This window comes from Leishmania mexicana, chromosome 33, assembly GCF_000234665.1.
Source record: "Leishmania mexicana MHOM/GT/2001/U1103 complete genome, chromosome 33".
Lineage (NCBI taxonomy): Eukaryota > Euglenozoa > Kinetoplastea > Trypanosomatida > Trypanosomatidae > Leishmania > Leishmania mexicana.
The window spans coordinates 1,056,375-1,080,955 of NC_018337.1; the positions used below are offsets into that span (position 1 = coordinate 1,056,375).

Consider the following 24,581-nt stretch of genomic DNA (forward strand, 5'->3'; position numbering starts at 1 on the left):
CCACGGAGGGAAGGCATATCGCACATGCCGTTACACCCAAAACCAGCGCCACCACGCAGACGTACACCTGCAATGTGTCTCTCACGAATGCGGTGAAATTCATGACCAGACTTACAGCCAAAACCACCAGGAGAGCCGCCTTATGTGCTGGAACCTTTTATCAATCATTTCCAACTCCATAACTGATGCGGTCGGAAGCTGCTTTTGAGAAGGTACTCTGTGGCTCGCGCGAGCACCTCCCCCCCCCGCTCCGGTATGTCCATCAATGGGCTCCAAACGGCCGGTCTTGAAGGATGGGCACAGTTCTGCGACGCCCTCTCACCCTCTGGGAACCTAGATTTTGAGCACGGTTTCCAGCCTATCCATGTCCCCACCCTCCCCCCTTGCACACGGCGCACATCAGCAAACAGACGGGGAGACCGCGAAGGTGATACTTTGAAAAAAAAAACAACGACTATTGGTAGCCGTTTTCATCTTTTTTTTGCTTTTCTCTCCGGTCGTCCTGATGACGGCGAACAGGCGTCTGTGCGTGCTCTCTCTCCTAGGGTCCAGCACAGCCCTCCCACCACCAACGCTCTCTCTGCGTGCGGGGGAGCCGAGCGGCACCCCTCCCCTCTCTCCTATGTCCCCCTGCCCATGCCGAGCCACTTCTGGCGCTGACAGGGTGAGTGCGATGTGTCGCGCTACTCCTGTTGGCGGCCAGGTGGTGGATTGGCGTGGCATCGCTGCGGCCTGCGACCGTGCACCGGTGTGACCCATCCGTGTGATGGGGGAAGTGCCAGCGCAATGCGAACACGTCTCACGCGGGCCTCGCTGCGAACTGGTGTGGGGAGCCGGAGCCCCGCCCGGAGGGGGGACGCACCCGGGGTGGCGGCCTGCATGGTGGGAGGAGCTGCTGTGTGGCGACCTGTGGGGCTGTATGTGTGTGGGTAGCGTTTGAGGGCAGGGGCCGCGCTCTCAGACGGGGGCGTCGGGGCCTCGCTGCAAAGTGGATGTGTCTGCGGCTGCCTCGCACCATGCGATGGAGGGCCTGTGGCAGGGCTGGGGGGGGGGTGGAGCGGCGCCCGATCTCGTGTTTTATGGGAGAGAATAGAGGTATTGAAGAGAAGGAAGAAAAGGCCCCTCTTGTAGGCTTTGTTTTTGCCGTGCTCGGGCTCTTCTTCGGTGCAGCGGATTCATTGATTTTCTCCCCTGTGCTTGTGTTAGTTTTTGTGTGTGTTTTCTAGAGGGAATTGTGCATTAACGTAGTAAGGTATTCTGCATCTCCTCCTCTCTTTTCTCTCTTGATGCGTTGTGGTCAGGGCCAACCTGTACTTTGCTGTATGTGGGGGTGAAAACCGTTACTCTTCCCTTATGGTCCATCTCTACGGTACTTTTCTTTCCTGGGCCCTATTCACAAGCGCTTCTTTGTCTGAACCGCGCAACGAACTCCCCACCCTTGTGGGTTGAGTTTGAGCGGGAAAGGACGTGCGCACGTGAGGAGAGTCCGACATCTGTGTATGGTGGGGGTGTCTGTTTATGCTTTCTGCTGTGTCTCAGCCTCTCTTGCACGTATCTTCACGTTGCACAGGGACTGCTTCTCCTCTTCCTCTTCCATTTCTTTATGTGCGACGAACGCGTCTCCATCATTCTCACACGACGTCATCACCTCCTTCACTGTTCTTTGTTCCGATGTCACTCTCCCGTTCTTTTTATTCTCTCCTGTAGTAGTTTCTTTTTTATTATATATATATATATGCTCCGTGTGTGCTTCCCTATCCTTGCCTTCTACCACGTTTTTTTTTTTGAATACACTCATCTCTCGTGTTTGTGTCTCTCTAGGATTTTTTCGGCGATAAACTGGCGCCCTGCCGTCTGCACGACGCACAACACCGGCTACCCCGTAGATCTCTTCCCACCGCCTTCATCTCTGCTTGGTGGCACCACAGCCCGTAGTAAGTACCACAGGAGCGCGACAGCGGAGACAAACAGAGATGCACCGAAAACAGCCGTGCCTTCCTGTTTTTTTTTCTTCCGTTGTTTCTCTGGTACATGATTAGGTTGCTCTGCTACGCTGTTCCCTCATTTTGTCGGTTTGATGTGTGCATATACGGATGTGCTTTTCTTTCTTTTGCTATTTTTTGTCTATGTGTGTGTGCTGCTTTGCTGCCTCTGCTCTTCGTGTGCGGCCCTTCCCACTTGCTTTACTCTGTTTTCCATAGTTTCTCTCTCTGTCCCTCTCCACGTTCTCCTTTGAAGCCGGTTTGGACTCCCTCTCTCTCTTGCATGACTGCTCTACGATCTCCTCGTTCCCCGCTTCCATACTCCTCGTGCACCCTTTTGTCGCTCTCGCTCTCGCTCGCTGTCCATATGCGCCTGAAGACGTGAAGGCTTTTGCTGGAGCCGTGCCACGGCCGCAGGAGCATGTGCACTCGCAGAACAGGAGAGGAGAGGGGAGGGCAAGACCGGAAAAAAGGTGGAAGCACGCAACAACGACAGGAAAACAGTGATACGGACGAGAAGCAGTCGCGCGCAGAGCACGTGCCCAGCAGACGCTTCCATAGGCCGCGTCAAGACGTTCATGGTTCACTGTATCACTATTATTATTGGCTCGCTTCTGGTGCGTCCATCACATAGGAGAAAGCAGAGGAAACGGAAAGAAAGGAACGGCAACGACGAGGAGGCCCCCCTCGCCTCGCCTCCCACCCCAAAACAAACGAAAAGAAAAACAGAAGTGACGAGCATGGGACGCGGAGGGAATTGAACTTGGGCAAGCAAGCAGCAAAGGCAGACAAGCAGAAAAAAAACGAAAACGAAAAAAGCGCACCATTAAGCGCTACAACCTCATGAGGTGGAGGGGGATATAAATATATTTATTTAACATGTATAGGAAGCGGGAGAGAGAGAGACAAGGATAAAGGGACGTCGTGTTTATCAACGCGTGTGCCTGAATGCGTATGAGCACGTTTCTGTAAAGTTGCTGGCGGAGTTGCTTTTTTTCTTTGTTGTTTTTTTTTCTTTGGGGGCTCATATGTGGATGACCGTGATAGGGTGCAGAGTAGAGTTGTAGATCACATCATTGACGACGCCCCTACTCCCACGGCTACCGATATATATATATATATGTTTTTGTGCTACTTTGTTTATGTCGCCTGCGGACCTCCCTTGTCTTCGCTTTTCAATGTGTGTCTGTGTGTGCGGATTGCTTTTGCGTCTTTCCTCCTCTTGCCTTTACGGGCAGGAAGTGTGGTAGTAGCCAATGCCAGCTGCATGGCCCTCTTTCCATCTTAAAGAGGGCATGAATAGAAACAGTTATGATAATACACCGAGGAGGAGGGAGGAATATAGCAGCAGCCCTCACGAAAAGTGAGGGAAGACGAAGGATAGAGTTTGGGCCCTATCCCTTCGGAACGCATGGATTGGTGGCACGGTGGGCAGGTGGGAATCCTCTGACCCTTTTCGCCCCTCCTTCTCCGCTGCTCCTCTCTTCACCACTTCCAGTTTTTCATGTGGCGTCGATGATCGCATGTGCCTTCGTTCGCATGATTCCCCCACGTTCAGCTCGCTTTTTTTCGAGCGGGTGCGGTGCGTGGAATCCACGCGGATGGGGGAAGCACGTCACCGATGCTGGTGGACAGGACTCTTCCGTCCTTCTCAGAGTTCATCTGCTTGTGTTGGGCGTCGATGAGGGCTTTGAATCCTCCTCGAAGCCTGCTATCAAGTGTGATCGGGATCGATACTTACCACTGTACTTCCTTGTTCTCCACTCCTTTCTCTTTTGTGGTCTCCCACGTGCTCACCTTTTTCTCCCTTCCATCGCCTTGGCCCCCCCTCCCCCACACACACACGCGCGACTCTCCCTCTATGGGGTATGCCGTACCACCACAGGTGTCGCTGACGCTTTTGCTGTTGTTTGGTGCTGCTCCGTGCACGCGTGGAGTTTCCACTTGCTCTCAGCACCCCCGCAGCAAGCAAAAAAAAGCGGGAAGACAAGGAGCAGGTCCATCTGTTAGCCTTGCACGAAGGAGAAAAGAGATACCAAGGATGCCGGCCCCACGTCCAGAGCTGGAGAACCCGCCGGAGGTGTTCTACAACGCCTCCGAGGCACGGAGGTACACTGTGAGCACACGTGTGCGCAAGATTCAGCGGGACATGACTCTGCGCGCGCTGGAGCTGCTCAACCTGCCAAAGGACGACGCGGCGGCAGCCGCCGGTGTGAATAGCTCGGCCCTGCTGCTCGACATAGGCAGTGGTAGCGGCTTGAGCGGGGACGTGCTCACGGAGCAGGGCCACGTGTGGATGGGCGTCGATATCAGTCGTGACATGCTGCGCATTGCCAAGGAGGATGAGCTGAGTTACTACGACGTGAGTGCGGCACAAAAGTCGGCGGAGACGGAGGAAGCGTGCCTGACAAGCAGTAACAATGCCCGCTTCGACACCAGCCATGTGAAATGGGGCCTCATCACTTCTGAGGATGACCAAGAGGAGGTGAGCGAGTCTGAAGAGGGAAAAGGTGCTGACGGAGATGATGATGACGGCGCGAGCAGTGACTTGTCTAGCAGGGCAGCGGCAGGTAGCGGCGCGGGTGGCGCGGCGTCAGGGCCGCGCATGGTGGAGGTGCTTCAGAACGACATTGGCGCCGGGCTGCCGTTTCGCCCTGGTACGTTCGACGGCTGCATCTCCATCTCGGTGCTGCAGTGGCTATGCCACAGCACCAAGAGGGGCGAGGTGCCACAACGAAGGCTGATGGCGCTCTTTCAGTCTCTCTACAATGCGCTGCGTCGCGGCGCAAAGGCCATCTTTCAGTTTTACCCCAGCAGCCCGGAGCAGGTGCACATGATTACGCGAGCTGCCATGAAGTGCGGCTTCGACGGCGGCGTCGTCGTCGATTTCCCCCACTCGGCGCGCGCCAAGAAGTACTACCTGGTGCTGCAGGCGGGTCAGGTGCAGGGTGGGTTTGTGCCGCCGCCGGCCCTGACAGGCGAGGTGGAGGGCGATGGCGACGACGATGACGACGGCAGCGATGGCGACTCCGAGTACGATGGCGAGGAGTACTACGGCAGCGGAGAGGACGACGACGAGGACGACGACAGACTCCATAACCCGAATAGCCGCAAACGTGTTCGCGTAGAAGGGCGGGACGCCCATCACGGCAAGCGCGGCCGAGCTTCCTCTGCACACGGGCAGAAGCGCCGTCGCAAGGACAACCGCCCCGTCACCGGCACCCGCGAGTGGGTGTTGCTCAAGAAAGAGGAGAGGCGCCGGCGGGGTTATCAGACCACCGCAGACACCAAGTACACGATGCGACCGCGCAAGCCTCGGTTTTGAGCCGAGGAGAGGGACAGGGAAGGGCCGTTCTTGTCGCTGGAGGTGCGCACAGCCCCGAAGAGCTGTGCGAAAGACGGCGTTTCGGTTTTGTGGTCAACTTTCTCTGACACTTGTTTTGTTTTCCGTTGTTTGACTCGATTAATCGGCGCTGCGTTTCTTGTTCGCGCTGCATGCTAACAACCTGTGTGCGTGTGTGTGTATATCTGGTACACGGCCCGGGACGCCTCTTCTCCCTAATCCGCAAGTGCTCGTGTCTGAGGCAGGGATGACTGGCGCGGACGCGTCACCCGTGTTATGTAAGCGGTCTCCACAGCCGCACGAACCAGGAAGGAAGCAGTACCACGAGTCTACCGTCGTGACAGGCATGAGGGCGAAAGAGAGACTGGGAGGGCATGTCCTGACACACGCTGCACCATCTTGCTGCCTACTTCGTGTACGCGTGTACTTTTTTTTCGCTTCTCCCTTGTGGTCCGTGTGTCACATCGATGTGGTTCGTCCTTCGTTGTTCTCTTACTCGGCGTCTACCCTGACGGTGGGATGTGCTCGCGCCTTCTGAGCGTACGCCGTCCACATGGATGCTTCCGCTTCCGCTGCGTGGAGGCGCTCGGGCAAGTGAGGCACGTACTGTTGAGTACGCCGAAACGTCTCTCTTTTTCTTTCGTGCGCATACGATACTTTTGCGGTAGGTGTGGGGGTTTTGTGCAACCTACTAGACACACACACACCACACACACACACACACACACACACACACACACGTGCTTGCCTTTTCGCCGCCCCGGTGCCCATGCTTTCATGCCGTCTATTTTTTTGTTTTTTTTCCTCCCCCTCTTCCTCCGCTTCTTGTGCGTCTCCATCACTCAGCGGGGCAGTTCTGTAGCAACCATCGAACTCTCCAAGCGCACCACATCACGAAAGCACGCCCGCACACACGTACACCCTCCCTCTCGGGAAGCTAATCCAGGCTTTCCGGTGCGCCTGTCTACTCACCACGCGCGTCTACTAGTTGCCCCCTTCTTCTTCCCAATGAACCCGGACGACGGGTCCGAGGCGGGCAGCATTGCCGAGCCGTTGCCGCAGGAGCAAATCACGATGCTACTCAATGTGCAGGACTTCCAGGAGAAGGTTGCACAAGACCTGGCAAACCTGTGCTGTGTGATGGTGACGAGCACTCTATGCCGTCATTGCGGCATTCGCCGCATCCCGTACCCGAAGGCGGCTCGCCCAAACGACAAGACCAGCAGCAATCAAGGCGGCGAAAGCGACGACGAGGACGCTGACGCTGACGGCGATGACGGTTACGGCGACGAGGAGGACTCACAGGCCGACGGTGGCGCAGGGCACAGCGCCCGGGCTGGTCACTTCTACCGCGATATCGAGGAGCACCTCGTTCACAATAGCGACACAGCGGCACAGCGGCGGCACACGCGCTTCTTTCACGTCTGCGCGTGCATGGAGGAGGAAACGTGCGTCGACTTTTTGGTCGCTGCGGACCCTGCGTACAGCTTGCTCAACAAGCAGCCCACCGCACACGAGCTTGCGCTTCTGCATAAGAAGGCTCACCACCAGCTAAAGGAGCTCCTGAACTTGCTAGAGGTGCGTAGCACGCCGTCAATGCGCTTCTACCTTACTGGGCAGCCACTGCGGTACTCGGCGATGCTGTCGAACTACAATGACGCTGCCGCGCCGAAGGATGTGACCGCGGAAACGGATGTTCTGCAGGTGTCAGGGGCGAACTGGATCAAATGGTTCCAGGTGCTGCAAAACGCGGTGGTGGTGCGCAACGAAGTGATGCGGTCGTACGACACAGAGGAGCGGGAGAAGGCGCGGGCTGCGCGTGCGGAGGCGCGCCGGGAGGCCCGTCGTCAGCGTAAGAAGCAGGCAGCCGCGGACGAGGAGGAGGACGAGGAGGGCGAAGAGGACGGCTAAAAGAAGCGAAAAGTGTACGGCCTGCAAAGGATGAGAGACAGGTAAGGACGATTGCGCCCCAGCTCCACCGTCCCTGCGGAGACGGTATACCCTCTCCCTCTCCTCTGCGTCAGGGGTGGAACTTCTCCTTTTTCTCCTCATGCAAGTTGACTTGTCACTTTTATGGGTGCAGAGGTTGGAGTGTGTATGTGCCTGCGCGCGTCTTTGGCAGCCATGCAATCGTAGCGTCAAGAAGAAGAGGCCGAAAGGTAGAAGATGTAGACTAGCGGATAAGCACAGCGTCATTCTTGTCCGTGCGCGTGCGCGTCCGACGTTTTGAGTCGGCAAGTGTGCTCTGTGAGCAACACTGGACGAAGGAAAGAAAAAAAGGATAGCGCCCCCCCCCCCATTGGGGCGCACCACTCCCGCGTATCGAGGGACAAATTAGATCAGGCAGACACGCACGCCAAACCGCGGAGTCTGACGAGTGCAGAAACCCCCTGTAGTGGCACCTCTGCATGGCGGCGCTGAAGGTGGTAGCGAAGAGGAATGGTCACGACGGAAGCGGGCTATCACAGACGGCTGACGTAGTCCGCGCTTCTGTGAACACTCCCCAACAATGGCGCCGTCTCAGGGGTACGGTGATGGTGTCCCTATGCCCTTTGTAACGTCCTGCACCGCCCTGGAGAACCGCCCCGGTTCTGTTCACTCGCTCTAATCCATGCTTAACGCTGTTCTCCCCGATTTTGCTTCTACATTCACCACCGCCGTCTTGAAACGCTCCCGCTCCATACACACAAGCACAGGAACTTGCATCTCCAGCAAGTGCGCTTTCTGCGGGTCACTCGTACTCTACGTCATGGATAAGCAGCACCACCGCGGGATCACAACAGGTCCTTGTTGCCGCGTCCCGGGGTCGTGGTCTGCGACGAGGTCTGACGTTTCCTTCCTTCTCTCCTAGAGTCGTTTCCGATTGTGCTCTTCCCATTCCCATCCAGACACCTTCGCAGTGTCTGTGCACCGTCCTTTTTGCAAGCCTGCTCGGGTGTGGCCATCTCTGCTTTCTCCCATCCCTGCATCTCTTGTTGTTTTCGCTTTCCTTGACGGCGGGCGTCATCACCGATGACGGCGAACAGGCGTCTGTGCGTGCTCTCTCTCCCAGGGTCCAGCACAGCCCTCCCACCACCAACGCTCTCTCTGCGTGCGGGGGAGCCGAGCGGCACCCCTCCCCTCTCTCCTATGTCCCCCTGCCCATGCCGAGCCACTTCTGGCGCTGACAGGGTGAGTGCGATGTGTCGCGCTACTCCTGTTGGCGGCCAGGTGGTGGATTGGCGTGGCATCGCTGCGGCCTGCGACCGTGCACCGGTGTGACCCATCCGTGTGATGGGGGAAGTGCCAGCGCAATGCGAACACGTCTCACGCGGGCCTCGCTGCGAACTGGTGTGGGGAGCCGGAGCCCCGCCCGGAGGGGGGACGCACCCGGGGTGGCGGCCTGCATGGTGGGAGGAGCTGCTGTGTGGCGACCTGTGGGGCTGTATGTGTGTGGGTAGCGTTTGAGGGCAGGGGCCGCGCTCTCAGACGGTGGCGTCGGGGCCTCGCTGCAAAGTGGATGTGTCTGCGGCTGCCTCGCACCATGCGATGGAGGGCCTGTGGCAGGGCTGGGGGGGGGTGGAGCGGCGCGCGAACCCATGCTGTATGGCAGAACGCACATATTGCAATGAGTTCCCCCTGTCGTGGCGGTGCTCGTCTCTCTCATTTTCTCTCGCTGCTGAGTCCCCTTTTTTACTCCCACCCTCCTTTCCCCTTCTACCGGGTGAGTGACGCGATCACTCACCACCACCACCACCGCCACCATGGGCGCATCACCTGCGTTCCGCGCCACTCTGCAGCACCCATCGCAACCTTGGTGCACGCAAACACAACGAGAAGCAACGGCGGAAATACACCGAATCCATCAGCACTCTTCGACGGCCATCACCACTGCAAAAGCGAAACATTGCTCGAACTACTTTGCACTTTCCTTTCATCCCGTTCCCACGAGCGGCATTTCTTTTTTTTCTTTGTGCTTCTTGTGTATGTTTCGTCTCAGATACGATATATATATATATATTGCTCGTGCTCCCGCGTTAGCCTATCTGAGTCTCGTTTGTCTGTCGGCGTCTGTGTGTGTGTGTCGCTGATACGGTCTGGCGTCTCCATCGGTGTTTCCCCTTCCGGCTTTCCTGGCGGCTTGTGACTTCGTCGGCGTGCTCTCCTTCTGCCGGTGTTGTCGCTCGCTCGCTCGCTCGCTCGCTCTGTCTCCCTAATTGCCGCGTTTCGCTTTCCCGCTTTTCCTCCGTCGTTTCCTCCTGTGGGGTGAGTGGTCGTTTTGCGTTTGCCCGTTTCGCTCTCTGTGTCGTCGACTCCCGAACCTGCGCCTCTTTTGTTCTTCCTGGTTATAGCCCTGCTTCACTGTGCCGTTGCCTGGTACTCAATCCTTTTTTTTGCTCTCTCTGTGTGTGCTAGTGTGTGCTCGACTGACGCGAGCTCGCTTGACCTAAAAGCCAAGCTCTAGTCCAGCTTAGTTGGGGCTCTGAGCTGCACCAAGCTCTGCTCTCACCCCTCTTTTTTTCACGCTTCGGTAGAGGGAGCAAAACCTAGCTGGCTCAGATCCTCAGCTGTCTTCAGATGCGGCGCCAATGGTGAAGCAGTCTGCTGCACAAGTCCCTCTGCGCGTCCCTTCCATGCGAGGGCGCGACGAATCGCATTCTATCGATGCTGACGGAAAGCGTAAGTGTTGCCCCACCTTGAAGGTGGTCGGTGCCGCTGCAAGAATACCTTCGGCTGCGCTAGCGGACGCACCGGTGCGCCGCAATCGTGTCCCTGCTGTACTGTCGACACCCAAGCGAGTAGGAGGGTGGAATGCTGCCTGGCAGCCCCGACACGGCTCTTCTGGCACCACTCCAGATGAAGATAGTCGCGAAGCTCGCGAGCATCTCCGGCACTCTCCCTCTGGTAAAGGACGAGGTAATAGCATTGGGCACTGCAGCCATAGCGCCGGCCCTTCGCATCACGCTCAGCGCCAAGCGAGCGACATGGTCACTGTAGGTCTTTCGCGCATGTACTCATCCCCACAGGCGGTGACGTCTGCCCCCGAAAATGGGCTAACCGACGACGATCTTCTTCTTCTGTGCGGCATTAAACCTGGGTCCTCCAAGGCTCTCTGGTACACCACGCTGCGCGCGCAGCTGGAGGCTCGCGCGCTCGCCACGTCAACGGAATATAGCGACCGGGGCGACAGGGCGACTTCAACTAGACCGAAAACAGGGGTGGACCCGTCGTCATCGTCGTCACACTTGCCAATGCACGGAGCTGACGCTAGCTCTGGACCTCTCGTGCTGCCTACGGAGCTCTTGCTTCTCACCGAGCCATCTGGCCCGAATGCAGACACCATGGCCGCGTCACGGTCTGCTGCACAACAAATAGAGAAGATACCACGTACTCACTCGGGCGAGGAGGAGGCCGAAAGAGTAGACGAGGGCGACGGTGCTAGCAGCATTTATACCCGCTCCCCTTCCCTGTGCTCTGAAAGAGTGGCGAACGCAATCGCGGTGCAGGGCACGCCTAGCGTGGTTCCGCTGGTCCCCCTCCAGAAGCTGCGACTCTCACCAAATCAACTAACGCAGATGCGTGTCTCGGTTCTCTCTCTTCAGACCCTCGCCGGCTTGTGACGCCCGCTGCTTATCCGGCGTTGTATCCTTTTTTTTGTTTGAGATTACGCGCCTGCCCGGATGGTGCCGGGCGCCACCGTGCGTGATATCTCAGCGCCCCGTGCCCACTCTTTAGGGGGAGGAGCCAAGCAGCCTGCAGGCCCGCCCTCGGGTACGGCTGGCGGGGGACCTGTGGTGTCGGCAGGACAGGTGTGGGCCTGGCGCTGGCGCTGTGCCGAAGAGACTTGCGGGCATGATGATGCTTGTGCGAAGTCACTACGAGTGGTGTCGACGGCTCAGCGAATATACGCGTCCACCCACTGTTTTTTTTGTGCGTGGGCTGCGCGATGTAGTGAATGTGGGCCCGGCTCCGTGGCAAAGCTTCGATGAATGTCTGCATTGTGCAAGAGACGCATGCCACCCCAGCAGACCTGCGAGGCATTTGATCTGCCGGGTTTGGAGGGTTCCGGCGCAGCAAGAAAAAAGCGGCACGGCACTGGCGTCTCGGTGCTTACGCAATAGGGCATATGCACAGGTGTGGGGTCGATTACTTCATGTGAAGAGTCGCCATACCGTATTTGCGGGATGCAGCGGCTTCAGGTGACTGTGGGAGCGGCGTGGCATGCAGGCAGAGCACAGGGTGTCACAGGACCCTGACCTGCGGCTGGCCGGCATCGTCCCTGAGGTCGTCCGGCATTGACGGATGCCACCGCCTGTTACGTAGACGACTGACGCCACTGCCTCTGTCCTGAAGGCGCGACCCTGGACGCTGCCCGTGTTGACCGAGGCATGCGGCCCGCCCGGGTCCGTGTGGCGCCCACCGCGCAGCACGTACCCGAGGAAGGGACGAGCAAGGACAGGATGCGCCGGTACGACGCATGGGGCCCGATGGAACGGCAGGCAGTGCGTCCATGGCGACCAGGATGTAGCCGTGGTGCAACAGAGGCGTGTGAGCTGTCTGTGAATTCGTATATTTGTCGACGTGTTCGTGGAGGAATGACTTGTTGAGGACGAAAAGCAAACTCTGAGCGGGTTGTTGTGTGATTTGTTTTTGAGCTGGCGGGTTGAATGACGAGCTGATGCACGACGGGTGCTGTTGGGCAGCACTGGCACGCACAAGAGGGAATGTGGAGGATGAGCGGGGGAGGAAACGTGAGGAAAATGAGAGTTGCAGGCCGCAAGGGGTGGTGCGTTTTTTTCCCCCACTGCTGCGGTACAGTATGACATACTCGTTTTCATGTAGTCTCCACTTTCTTTCGCGATACCTCCGTTCTGTTCGCTACCGCCTGTTTCGTTTCATTATTTTTGTTTTCCGTTCCGCTTTGTGTGGCCCTGTCGTTTTCCAGTGGCGGAGTCATCTCAGCGTGTGGGAGGCTGTCCCTGAACTGGATGGGCGTGCTGCTGTCGCGTTTCCTGTTTCCGGAATACACGTGTGTGTGTATTTCTTTTGTGTGTTTACCGGTTTCTGTCCTGTGTACCACTTTTTATTGCACTTATTCCTGGTTTCTCTCCCAGTGAATCTGTTGGAACGCTCGCTCGTCAAGAAGCGATGGACGAGCCACCCCTGTCGTTGTCCCTCGTTCCCTTCGCCTTATGCTAGCTTTTCGCGTGAATGGCTGTTCCCGAACTGTGAGGGCACGGGAAACGCATGCGCGGGGATCACTCGTTTGACGGAGGCGTTGATGTGTGTAGAGGTTGAAGGTCAACGGATGAGCTGACGTCTTGGCACTCGGCTGCTTTCATGCGACACAGCTGCGCATGCTAAAAGCGCTGCCACCTTTGTCGCCAGAGCATTCCGCTGAGCCTCTCTTGCCGCTTTCCTTCGACTCATCCTCAGCGCCTCTAACATCTCTCTGCTATCGCTTTGCTGATACCCCCCCCTCGCCTTCATTTCCATCTCCACCCACATCGCGTGCCGATCGTAACGGACTGCTGAAAAGTCGTGTTCGCACGCTCTGCTCGCCCTTTCGCACGGCGAGCAGCACCAACGAGATATCAACAGCAAAAGATGATGTCGAGAGGGCGTCCCCCTCCCCCCAAAAAAACAGCAGCGGCACGAAACGAAGGGGAGCGCAAGAAACACGTTTGTGTCTTGGTGACCTCCCTTTCCGTGGGTGCCACCTTTTTTGTCGCTGGGTAAGCTGTATGTTGCGGCTGCGACACCGTATTCTGTCTGCTTGTATGTGTGTGTGTGTGTGTGAAGAGGATGCCGTTGGCTTTGATCGGCGACGCTTGAGCACCATGTCTTCTCGTTTTTTTTTGTTGGCAGCGGTGCATAAAAACCACGTTGCATATCCGTTTCCAACACACACACGTGTCCGTGCTTCCGCACTCATACACGCCGGTGTTGAGTTCCGGCTTCTCCATGCCCTCGCAAACGCTGGCTCGAAAAAAAAGCAAAACACCCACACGAGAGCAGGGCTCAAGAGGAAGTGACGTGACGGAGACTTGGCCGCCTTTTTTTTTCCACCCCACCGTCTTTCTGTGCCCGTGTTCATGTGGTTGCGGACGGTGCCTCTTCTATCTCTTCTTCTCTCCCTTCTAGCCTTTTTTTTCCTTCTCGCACCTCTACACTTTATGGTTTCTGTGCGCGCGCCGCTCTCTCTTTCTGACAGCAGTACGCCTTTCTCCGTTGGGTACGCTTCTTTGAAGCGACGTGACCCGCTCTTTCTCGTGTTTTCTGTCGCTGCTTTCTCTCTCCTTCTCCGAGTTGGCCTGCTCGGGTGTGGCCATCTCTGCTTTCTCCCATCCCTGCATCTCTTGTTGTTTTCGCTTTCCTTGACGGCGGGCGTCATCACCGATGACGGCGAACAGGCGTCTGTGCGTGCTCTCTCTCCCAGGGTCCAGCACAGCCCTCCCACCACCAACGCTCTCTCTGCGTGCGGGGGAGCCGAGCGGCACCCCTCCCCTCTCTCCTATGTCCCCCTGCCCATGCCGAGCCACTTCTGGCGCTGACAGGGTGAGTGCGATGTGTCGCGCTACTCCTGTTGGCGGCCAGGTGGTGGATTGGCGTGGCATCGCTGCGGCCTGCGACCGTGCACCGGTGTGACCCATCCGTGTGATGGGGGAAGTGCCAGCGCAATGCGAACACGTCTCACGCGGGCCTCGCTGCGAACTGGTGTGGGGAGCCGGAGCCCCGCCCGGAGGGGGGACGCACCCGGGGTGGCGGCCTGCATGGTGGGAGGAGCTGCTGTGTGGCGACCTGTGGGGCTGTATGTGTGTGGGTAGCGTTTGAGGGCAGGGGCCGCGCTCTCAGACGGGGGCGTCGGGGCCTCGCTGCAAAGTGGATGTGTCTGCGGCTGCCTCGCACCATGCGATGGAGGGCCTGTGGCAGGGCTGGGGGGGGGTGGAGCGGCGCGCGAACCCATGCTGTATGGCAGAATGCACACTTTAAAAAAAACACAATGCCTTCATTGTACACACATCTCTTCTTTCTCTCTCCCCTCTGCGATTGGTGCTTCACCCCCTTGCCGAGCTGCAATAAGCGTTGGCGCTCTCTCCTCGCCGCCAAGAAGTTCGCCGATGGCACTCGGTGGCCCACAGCTTTACTTTCCTCGTGATCGTACTTACCTGTTCTTGTCCTTGTGGACGCGGTCGCTACTAAGCGGTTTGCTCACTTGAGAAGTAAAGTGGCAAAGATAAGAGAAAGCGTACAAAGAAGGAAAGCGGAGGCGGTGTGCGTGCGTGCGTGTGTGCCCTTGCTGATCAGGGAGCCTATCACCACCCGGTACAGCAGCAAGGGAAGTCGTTGTCGAGACCTTCGCAACACACAATCTGCTTCCGTAAAGAGTGCTGGGCACAGCTGATCATCACCGAGGATTACCTGCTGTCTGTAGCAGTGCCAAGATGTACGGGTTTGACAGTAGCGATGTGCTCTATTACCTGTATGACCCAAATCTGGTCCCCCCCGCGCGTGGCAAGTACACCCGAGTCATTTCAGAGCTCCTTGCCGGCTACTCTGACTCTTCCTACGTCGACAACATCGATATTATGGACATCCTGCGCGGCGGGACGATGGAGGCGGTGGAGCTGTGCGAGGATGCCAAGAGCATTCTCTCGAAGGAACCCACGGTGCTTGACCTTTGTGTGAGTGATGCGGACGATTTTGTTTTTGTAGGCGACATTCATGGCCAGTTCAACGACTTACTGCACAGCGTTTTGTCAGTGCAGCTGGCCAGGTCAGCGTCAGTGTCGCGAAAGGGCACTAAGGTGGCTACACAGCCGGGACAGCGCATGGATGGCGAGGATGACAGCGGTGAACTGAGCTCCCCACTGCCAATCGCTGCCACCCCGACACTGTCGTCAACCTTAGCACCTGTGTCCTCCAGCACCGCCGTGCCGCGCCACCACGACGACAGCCACGGCTTTGGGCAAGACGCGGGAAAGATCATACGGTTTTTGTTTCTCGGCGACTACGTTGACCGCGGCCCGCGCGGGCTGGAAGTCATTGTGCTCCTCCTGGCTCTCAAAATCGAGTACCCGCAGCATGTCTTTCTCCTGCGCGGCAATCACGAGGAGGCGCAGACTAACCGCCTGTACGGCTTCTTTGACGAGTGTCGAGCGAAGTTCTTTATGGCGCACCATGCCCATGACCACATGTCTGTCGTAGAGCCGGGGTGCGACGGTGCTTGCTCCTCCCTTATTCAGCGCTCGCCGATAAACGTTGCGAAGGAGGCGGTAGGAGCGGAGTGCCACAATTCGCATCAACACTTTTCGCACCTTGAAGGTGAATGTGCTACCCATCTTCCTGGCACCTCTGGCAGCAACCGAAGCAACAACAGCAGCGCAGAGGTACACTCTTCCTTAGCCGATACCGATGCGGACGCGTGGATGTCGTTCAACGCGACCTTCTGCTGGCTCCCGCTGGCAGCCGTCGTTTGCTGCTGCGCGGGGTCTTTTTTCTGCACGCACGGGGGGCTGAGCCCCACTCTGCGCCGCATTACGCAGCTGCATCGCCTCAAGCGCGAGACGTACGGGACCGGACTGTGCGAAACAATCACGTCACCGCTGAGCAGCGGCTGCAGCGTAACGAGCAGTCCGGAGCGGTCACCTCGGGGCATCTACGGCAGTACTGCCTCAACGCGGGAGCCGAACCAGATTATTGATGGCCTCCTGTGGTCCGACCCATCTGACCACGGGACAGGCTGTCACGTGAACGTGCGCGGGTGCGGCTACTCTTTCGGCATGGACGTTACGCGCCGCTTTCTCGACGCCAACTGCGGTTATGCCGCCTCACAGCCATCCTCGCTGCGGGCGGAAGGAAGCAAGGATGACGAGGAAGAGAAGCGCTCGTGTCCCGGATCCGCACCTCCGAGGAACGCTCAGTACGGCAAGTCTCAGCGCATGCACTTTATCATGCGCGCTCACCAGTGCGTCAAGGCTGGTTTTCAGTGGTCCCAGGAGGGGTTGATGGTAACGTTGTTCTCCGCCCCTAATTACTGCGGCGTGAACGGCAACAAAGGCGCCATCGCGATGCTTCGCGGTGCGGCACAGGCTTCTGGTGAATCGATTCGGCTCGAATTCAAGGTGTACGACAGCTACAAGTGTGCCTTGTTCACCACTGGTGGATCGAAGGTGACCCTCGGTAAACTTGAGCACAGGAAGAGTGGAAGCAACCTTTCGGCGGCTGGCGGCGCACCGCCACGTTGCCCGGCCTTTCCTCTGCGTGACCGCAATGTTGTGAACAATCCCATTTTGGAGGCATACTTTGGCAGCATTGCAAAGCCGGACATCTGACGTGACAGTGTGAGGCGGATATGTGCTCATTGCGTGCACGTGTGTATGCGCTTGTGGGTGTCTGCCCACCATACCACTTGCCCAAGGGGCCCCTGGTCACGCGCGGCCCCATCACCCACTTACGCGTCCGCTGATCGAACGCTTTTTTTTCAGCTGTGCTCACCTGCCTATCGCTCGCGATCTGGGCTGCTATTCCACGTATGGAAGCATCACCAGCAACACCGCACAGGCATCTTCTTAGAGAATGGGGTACCCAGGACTCTGAAGATTCCCCCTCCCCCGAAAAAAAAACGCTGCAACGCAGGATATGTCCCAGCACCTTCACCGGACCTGCTTCGTTCACGGTCCACCTCGACCCCATCCAACGGGGTCGGCGATCTTGTAAAAAGTCGTGCCGTCGGTGCGTGACCACCGCTGCGAAGAGTTCCCCGAGCGTCTGCGGTGTTGCCCGGGTCTGGAAGAAGAACAGCATCGTCACGGAATTGCCGACGCCAGCGCTGCAAGGATCGCCTTCACAGTCCCCCTCTACCAGTTCTTCTGTGAGCTGTTTGGACTGCCCGACCCATCCCTGCCCCCGCCCGGGGAGGCACCCGACCCGTCTCCACCGTCGGTGCAGACCGTCCAAAGTGCCTCTCTTTCCATCGTTTCTGCATTATGCGCTACCTCGGCTTCGCGCTCTCACCAGCCAGATGGAGAGCGGTTGCCGGCGGGAAGAGTACGTGAGCCAACGGAGAGAAGCTTCCGTGCACAGGAACCTGTGTCGCCAACCAAGGTGAGTCCCTCGGCTTAAGTTTCTGCGCGGGCGCACACACGAAGAGGAGCTCGGTCACAGAGCGTCGAACAGTCACAGATTTTGCCTCGCTGCAGTAGTACTCGACGCGATCATTCCTGAAAAAAAAATACATCGTGTCTTCTATTTATCTATCTATATATTCCATGCCTGCTTCTACCAGGTCCTATCGAGGGAGTGCTTGTGCACCTCACATGCCCCCCACCCCCCTCCAACGGACGCAACGGTTTTTTCTTTATATATATACATTCAGATCCCTCCAACCAGTGGACTTGACGTTTGCGTACATCTGGTGTGTGTGTGTGTGTCGGGTTACATGTATATATATGCACGTTTACAGACACATCTATATATATACCTGGATAAGTCAAGCTGCGGCATTCACACAAAAAGAGAGCGATACACAAGCACGGCTTTTCTCCCCCCCCCGCACCCTCTGAGGTGTTGACGTTCGTTGAAGTGCACGCTGCTTGCACGTGCTGGAGGTTTTTTTTTCGTTCTGTATTTCTTTCCGCATCGGTTCGTGACGGTATGCCAGGTAGGTCGAATTCTCTGTCGTTCCTCTCCGCTGTGTCTTGAAGGTCGCATGGGAGAGGCAACCCACCCCACTTTCCTCCACCCGCTCTAAGCATGCGGTGTTCCGCAGTGTACAGAACAGCACATTTTCCAGGCTCACCTCTGCATCACGTTCTAGCTGCGTGGACAAGGGAGAGGGAAGGCATAATTCCTTCAGGGTATCGTCCTTGTTGGTCTTGCAGCGCTGCTGGTGTACTTATGGCGACTGGCAGTCTGTCTGTGTCTGTGTCTGTGTGTGTGTGCGTGTGAGTGCTTGAGCATTGCCTTCTGACTACTCCTGCTATCCTCACCCCTCTGTTTTAACCTCGCGCTCGCGCTCCGTCCTTTTGCTGTCTGTTGCACAAATTCCTGCCCACTCACACGTACATCCGTGCCCTCGCCGGCTCGTATGTTTTTCATTAGAAAGGTGACAAATCCATCTTGCATCATGGCTGCTCTGAAGAACAAGATCCGTCGCGTCGGCAAGAGGAAGGGTGCGACCCTGAAGGACGTCAGCGCTTGGCGCTGGATCAAGACGGCGGCGCGCCACTTCAAGCAGGAGGGCAAGATCTTTGTGCCGAACTGCACCGAGATCATGAAGAGCTCCCACGGCCGCGAGCGCGCGCCGCAGAACCCGGACTGGTACTACATCCGCTGCGCCGCCGTCCTGCGCGCCATCTACCTGCGCCCTGGCGTGGGTTACGGTGGCCTGAGCAAGCGCTTCGGCAACAAGAAGAACTACGGCAGCCGCCCCGAGCACACCGTGACCTCCTCTACCGGTCCGCTCCACTGGGCCTGCAAGTCGCTGACGAAGCTCGGCCTCGTGGAGCCTGGTGCGCAGTCTGGTCAACGCCTGACACGCAAGGGTCACAAGTTCGCTGACTCCCTGGCCTTCCAGGTTCAGATCCGCAAGTTTGGTGCCAGCAAGTAGCCTCATTCTTGGGCAAGCGTAGCCGCTCTGTCGCTGTCTCTCGTATCTCTCTATCACGCGTGCATGTGCGGCGAAGCAGCAGAGGGAGGGGTGGGGGACGGGGCAAAGGAACGTGAGGAGAGGTTTTCGCTCTCGTTTTCCTTGCGTCTCCCACCGCGTCTCGCTTGCAAACGGGCACACACTAACGGAGCGAGGGCAGAGTGAGGGCAGAGCGCGGGCTTTCTTGGTTCGTCTGGCAGGTGCGCTGTGTCGATTGATTCGTCCCTTATTTTTGTTGTTTCGTGTTTTTGCTTGATTTCGTGTCATTTTTCCCCTTGTTCCCAACGCTTTGTTGGGGATACAGTTCCCACAACACCTTCCAACGAACAAGAACAATATCAACGAGCGGAAGTGCTCTTGGCTGTGTGATCGCCGATGTCGGATGTGTGCGGTTGCATCAATCAGAGCTGGCGTATTGGTCGAGAGTCTCGGTCGCCCATACGGAGTACTCGACGGGTGTCGCGGACTAGGCGGTGATTCACCCTGATACGACAGGTGCCACTCACGATCTCATCTGTCCGCTGTGGTGGTGAACTCGCTCGTCACCCAGACCTCTCCTCTTCTTTCTCTGCCAGCGTGCAGCGGGTGCCAATCTGAAGTGCTGCTCTCATGGGGCGAGCAGCGACAACCAAACAGAAATTCGCTTCTCGGCTGTCAACCTCTCCGCACTACGAGCACCCTCTTTTCTTTCGTTGTTACCTAAATGCCCGGGGTACAATTTTCCCGTCCTGCGACTGCTTTTATGTGGTGTGACGATACATCTGAACGCGCGCGCCATCGATACACACACGCACACACTTATTCATGCAAGCCCGATCAGTGCCTTTGCCCCTGAGCACGAGCGTGTGCGTGCCCGTGCAGACATTTCCTGTGACTTCTTTACGAATTGTGGCGCCTCTTTGTTTGTGTGTTTTCTTTTTCGCACCGATTTTCGTTGTATCGGGCGCTGCCACTGACGTTGTGGCTATCTTTGCGTGCCGCACTCTTGTCTTTACCTCTCGCATTTCTAGTGACGCGGCTGCGCTCTCGCCGCCATCACACCGAACCATGGCGTTGGACTTTGACTTGACGCTTTTTATCAAGGAAACACAGCTGCAGCACGGTCTCCGCGCCGAGGACTATGTCCGCTATCACCACTACACTACGAACCGTCTCGCCACATTGCGGGGGCAGCTGAGCTTGTCGAACGACAAAAAGAAGTTTTTGCACAAGGAGGTCACTGCGCAGAACGCGACGGATGTTCGCCATCTGATGCTGCTCGCCTTGTATGCTGAGCGTTGTTGGGCAGAGGCGGAGGCGATGCAGGTGCAGCTGCAGACTAAGAAGGAGTCGCGCGGCACCGATGCCAACAAGCCAAAGGGTGGTGTGCCACCGCAAGATCAGTATCGCAAGCGCCTGAACAAGTCCGTCAAGTGGGCCTCGAAGCTGCACGAGGTAGCCAAGGAGGTTGCCTCAGACCGCGTCAAAAAGGAGTGCACAGCGTACTTGAAGGACACCGCCGGACGCTGCCACGCCTCGCACGGAAAGTTCAGGGAGGCGAAGGAGGCGTTTTTGGAAGCCCGCAAAACTTACGCGACGCTGCGCTCCAATAGCAGCGAGTCGCAGTGGGTCGTGATCGCGTGCAAGATGAGCGAGCTCGATGACCGAGTTACCTACTGCATGCAGCGCCTCGGCGAGGACCCCACCACCTACCGACCCGCGCCGATTTTCGTCGCCGCCAGCGGCGATGGTGCGGCCACAGACAGTGTGGTGCCGATGAGCGGTGCGTCGCAGCTGTCGTGGAACGGACGCACTCTGAATGTCTACAGCATCAAGGTCAAGGATGCGCTGCGCGAGGCCCAGGCGGTGGAGGTGGAGTTGAGCGAGGCAAAGGTGCAGGAAGGACGCGGAGTGGTGCCGGTGGGCCAGTCGAACCGTGTTCTCGATCTAATGGACCGCCGTATCAACTACTACAACGATGCGCTTGCACACGCTCGGCAGGACCTGCGCACGGCGCCAGAGGGCGCCGGCAAAACCGAGTACCAGCTTATCGTGCACTACATTCTTTTCCACGTGGCTCAGGAGACACTGCGACGCACCCGTTTTCTGGCGGATCTTTACCGCCGCCGTTTCGAAGCAACGGAGCGGACACTGAAGAGCACCGCTGCCTACTCGGCCCCGTCGTCGTTTCCTCGTGGGCACAAGCAGCAGCAGCATCGAAAGAAGAGGGCGGAGGTCGCGCCAACGCAGTACGTGTCGCCACTGGAAGTGGTGCGCCTCTACCAGGCGGCGGCTGGAAGCGTGGACGAGATGGAGCTGCTGCCCGGCGTTTCGGGGCGTGAGGACGTGGAGGCGCTGCATGCTGTCTGCTCGGCCGGTCAACTCTTCTTCACCGGCGAGAGCTGGCGGCTGTCAGAGGCGTGGTCGACGGCGATGACGTACTACTGCGACGCACTGGCGCTCCTGCGGGAGGTGAAGGGTCAGCATGTGGCGTCGATGCAGGAGCACATCGAACAGCGCTTGATGCAGGGGGCTGCCGAGGTGGTGCTTTCCGCATCATCCATGGGTGCGGGCGGCAATGCACGAAGATCGACTCCGTTGATGACTTACCTGGTCGACGCAGATGAGGAGACGACTCAGGTGGCGCAGGGAGTCGTGCGCTTTCCGCCCGACTACCAGGCAGCCCCGTGCAAGCCTGTGTTTGTTGACGTAGCGTCGACCTTCCTGGACTACCCGGCGGACAGCGTAGACGAGGCAGATTCAGATGACCGTTCGAGCGCAAAGACCACAACTATACCGGCAGAGCCGAAGAGCGCGTCTGTAGCAGCTGGGCAACCGAAGAAGGGGTGGATGTTTGGCTGGAGAAGTTAGCTCGGTTGTCAATTGAGCAAGAGACAACGGGACACAATAGGGTGTGCTGCACTGCGGCGTGCGGAACGCTGCGTGAGGGACGCTATATGTTGATTACACTGCGCACTCCTTCACACATCTTTTTTTTTGTTATTCCTGTGTAAGAGGGGACTAACGCACGTCTCCCCCTCCCCCGTTTCCATTCCAGCGTTGGTGCGCCTGCGTTTCAGCCTCGAGGCTATTGCTGCCCTCTATCTGTGTGTGTGCGCGTGGATGCTGGCCTGGGTGTCAGTCTGGGTGTATCACGTTTGGTTTCTCTTGTTCGCCATTTGCGCTTCGGTTAGTCCTTTCTTGGATGCCATTTCCCCCCTTTTTGCTTCACTGTGACAAAGGCAAGAGTTGGCGGTCAGTGCAACAGAACACCTCGATTGTCGTGTGTGTGTGTCTGACGATGGGTGGCGGGGAAAGCGAGTATGGCATCGTCGCCGCTATAGATTATGGGGCGCATCACTGGACAGTAGGTGGATCCTGCGTGACGAGTAAAGGCAACGTTTGCGTTTGTCCTACCTCCTACAGCTTCTGCCTCTGTGGCCCCTCCTCTGTAAGCACACAGTGAGGGACATACTACACTAGGGAGCGGCTATCGTGTGTGCCCGCCACTGCCCAGAACACGTGTTGTGCAGCGCTTCATGTTTGCGCATGTAGCCGTGTGTTGAGTGCGATGCTGCCAATGCTCTGTTCTTCGTCGGGCCTTTCTCTTTCCACTGCTTATGTCGGCCTCTCACGCGCTTCAATGCATTTCGTCATTTTTCAGCAGCGTCCCGACGACGGGAGACACAATCACACACACACACTTAGGCACGAAAACCTTCACAATCGAGGCTCTTCTGCCGCGGTTTGTGCACTCCGGTTTCCGCGTGTGCCTGCAAAAATCTTCTGCAGCGACTTCCCTCTCCCGCCCCGCTTCCTTTCGCGGTCTTTGATATGCTCGGAGGGACACTCACCCCTGAGGCACGTGCGCGTCCACAGCGGCGCCCTTGCGCGTGCATGTACCATCACAGAATCGAGTACAACATGGCAACACAACACAGGAGCAGGGTCAAGGATGAGACCCGGAGCTGCCGTTTAGCCAAGTAGAAAGGCGCAGACACCTACAGTGATTCTTTGTTATCCTTCATTTTCCTTGAAGGAGGCTTGTCCGTGCGTGCGCACGTACCGACCCCAAGACGGCCATGACAACAACACTCTTGCTACTGCGCCGGCGCTGGATGGTGCCGCCCACCTATTCTTGCTCATTCTTTTTCTCTTGCAGAGGTGTGCCTTCGGGTGGCCTGCGGGGCGCTTCTTCCTTTATGGGTTTTGTCTGACGCTGCCGAGGCGACTCCGTCCGCTCCGCAGTTTACTTTTTTGTTGTTTGCTGCGTCTTTATGTTCTTTTTGTCTCCATCGTGGTCAACCCTTGCGGCTCCTCGCGTTGCGCCTTTTCCCATCCCTGCATCTCTTGTTGTTTTCGCTTTCCTTGACGGCGGGCGTCATCACCGATGACGGCGAACAGGCGTCTGTGCGTGCTCTCTCTCCCAGGGTCCAGCACAGCCCTCCCACCACCAACGCTCTCTCTGCGTGCGGGGGAGCCGAGCGGCACCCCTCCCCTCTCTCCTATGTCCCCCTGCCCATGCCGAGCCACTTCTGGCGCTGACAGGGTGAGTGCGATGTGTCGCGCTACTCCTGTTGGCGGCCAGGTGGTGGATTGGCGTGGCATCGCTGCGGCCTGCGACCGTGCACCGGTGTGACCCATCCGTGTGATGGGGGAAGTGCCAGCGCAATGCGAACACGTCTCACGCGGGCCTCGCTGCGAACTGGTGTGGGGAGCCGGAGCCCCGCCCGGAGGGGGGACGCACCCGGGGTGGCGGCCTGCATGGTGGGAGGAGCTGCTGTGTGGCGACCTGTGGGGCTGTATGTGTGTGGGTAGCGTTTGAGGGCAGGGGCCGCGCTCTCAGACGGGGGCGTCGGGGCCTCGCTGCAAAGTGCGTGTGTCTGCGGCTGCCTCGCACCATGCGATGGAGGGCCTGTGACAGGGCTGGGGGGGGTGGAGCGGCGCGCGAACCCATGCTGTATGGCAGAACGCGGCAGAGGAAAACAGAAAACGCTTCTTATGTGGACGTGTTGGTGTAACTGGGCGAGTGTCATCGGTAACCTTTATTCGCTCTTTTCTGATGTGCTGTGCCGCTCGCTCTGTGGTTTCTTCTTCGTCAGGCTGTGCGTTTCTCTCTTTTTCCTCGGCATTGAATCTCCTATGCTCTCATGTTCTTCGTGTACTGGTGCCTGCGCTTGTGCCTGTCCAGTATTAGCTCTACTCACTGGGTCACTTTCGCATTTTGGAGAGCCTTCGCCAACATAGGGAACCATTGTGTGCTCGACAAACTGTGTGCCGTCATCCCTCTTGTGTGCTTCCATCTCTGTCTATCTGTCTATCGTATCTCTTCTGACTTTTTTCCCTCCTCGTTGTTGCAGGGTGTGCGTTTGCGTGTTTTTTGTGCGCCATTGAGTGCCATGCGATGACGAACGTGCGACAGCCACTCATGGGTCTGAACACGGACCCGAACCTGAGTCGATCTTGCCTGTGTACGAGCACATTCACGATTGCCTCGCCGCTCTCGGCATGGAGGTTTCTCTGGACACTGTGTGCATGAAGGGAAGCGGCGTGGATGAGCTGCTTGCCTCCTCTCATGCGCACTGCGTGCCACCGTGGGCGTACACGAACCTTAAGCGTGCCCAGGCGATGCGTCAGCTGCAGAAGG

General features: G+C 57.8%; 6 protein-coding genes across 6 annotated transcripts; all 6 read left to right on the forward strand.

Annotated features, from left to right (window-relative positions):
• Positions 1-4,023: 4,023 nt before the first annotated feature.
• LMXM_33_2750 (methyltransferase-like protein) lies at positions 4,024-5,307 on the forward strand (the record flags this gene model as incomplete). Its single annotated transcript, XM_003878783.1, has 1 exon — positions 4,024-5,307. One exon carries the CDS (start codon positions 4,024-4,026, stop codon positions 5,305-5,307), a length of 1,284 nt encoding a protein of 427 aa, XP_003878832.1.
• A 1,026-nt stretch (positions 5,308-6,333) lies between these two features.
• Positions 6,334-7,236, forward strand: LMXM_33_2760 (conserved hypothetical protein; the record flags this gene model as incomplete). The annotated part of the gene is made up of 1 exon (XM_003878784.1): positions 6,334-7,236. One exon carries the CDS (start codon positions 6,334-6,336, stop codon positions 7,234-7,236), a length of 903 nt encoding a protein of 300 aa, XP_003878833.1.
• A 2,657-nt stretch (positions 7,237-9,893) lies between these two features.
• Positions 9,894-10,925, forward strand: LMXM_33_2765 (conserved hypothetical protein; the record flags this gene model as incomplete). The annotated part of the gene is made up of 1 exon (XM_003878785.1): positions 9,894-10,925. The coding sequence occupies one exon, from the start codon at positions 9,894-9,896 to the stop codon at positions 10,923-10,925; it is 1,032 nt and encodes a 343-aa protein (XP_003878834.1).
• A 3,825-nt stretch (positions 10,926-14,750) lies between these two features.
• On the forward strand, positions 14,751-16,640 carry LMXM_33_2770 (calcineurin-like phosphoesterase-like protein; the record flags this gene model as incomplete). Its single annotated transcript, XM_003878786.1, has 1 exon — positions 14,751-16,640. The coding sequence occupies one exon, from the start codon at positions 14,751-14,753 to the stop codon at positions 16,638-16,640; it is 1,890 nt and encodes a 629-aa protein (XP_003878835.1).
• A 1,754-nt stretch (positions 16,641-18,394) lies between these two features.
• On the forward strand, positions 18,395-18,916 carry LMXM_33_2780 (putative 40S ribosomal protein S19 protein; the record flags this gene model as incomplete). Its single annotated transcript, XM_003878787.1, has 1 exon — positions 18,395-18,916. One exon carries the CDS (start codon positions 18,395-18,397, stop codon positions 18,914-18,916), a length of 522 nt encoding a protein of 173 aa, XP_003878836.1.
• Positions 18,917-20,002: 1,086 nt separating this feature from the next.
• On the forward strand, positions 20,003-21,805 carry LMXM_33_2790 (conserved hypothetical protein; the record flags this gene model as incomplete). The annotated part of the gene is made up of 1 exon (XM_003878788.1): positions 20,003-21,805. The coding sequence occupies one exon, from the start codon at positions 20,003-20,005 to the stop codon at positions 21,803-21,805; it is 1,803 nt and encodes a 600-aa protein (XP_003878837.1).
• Positions 21,806-24,581: the final 2,776 nt, after the last annotated feature.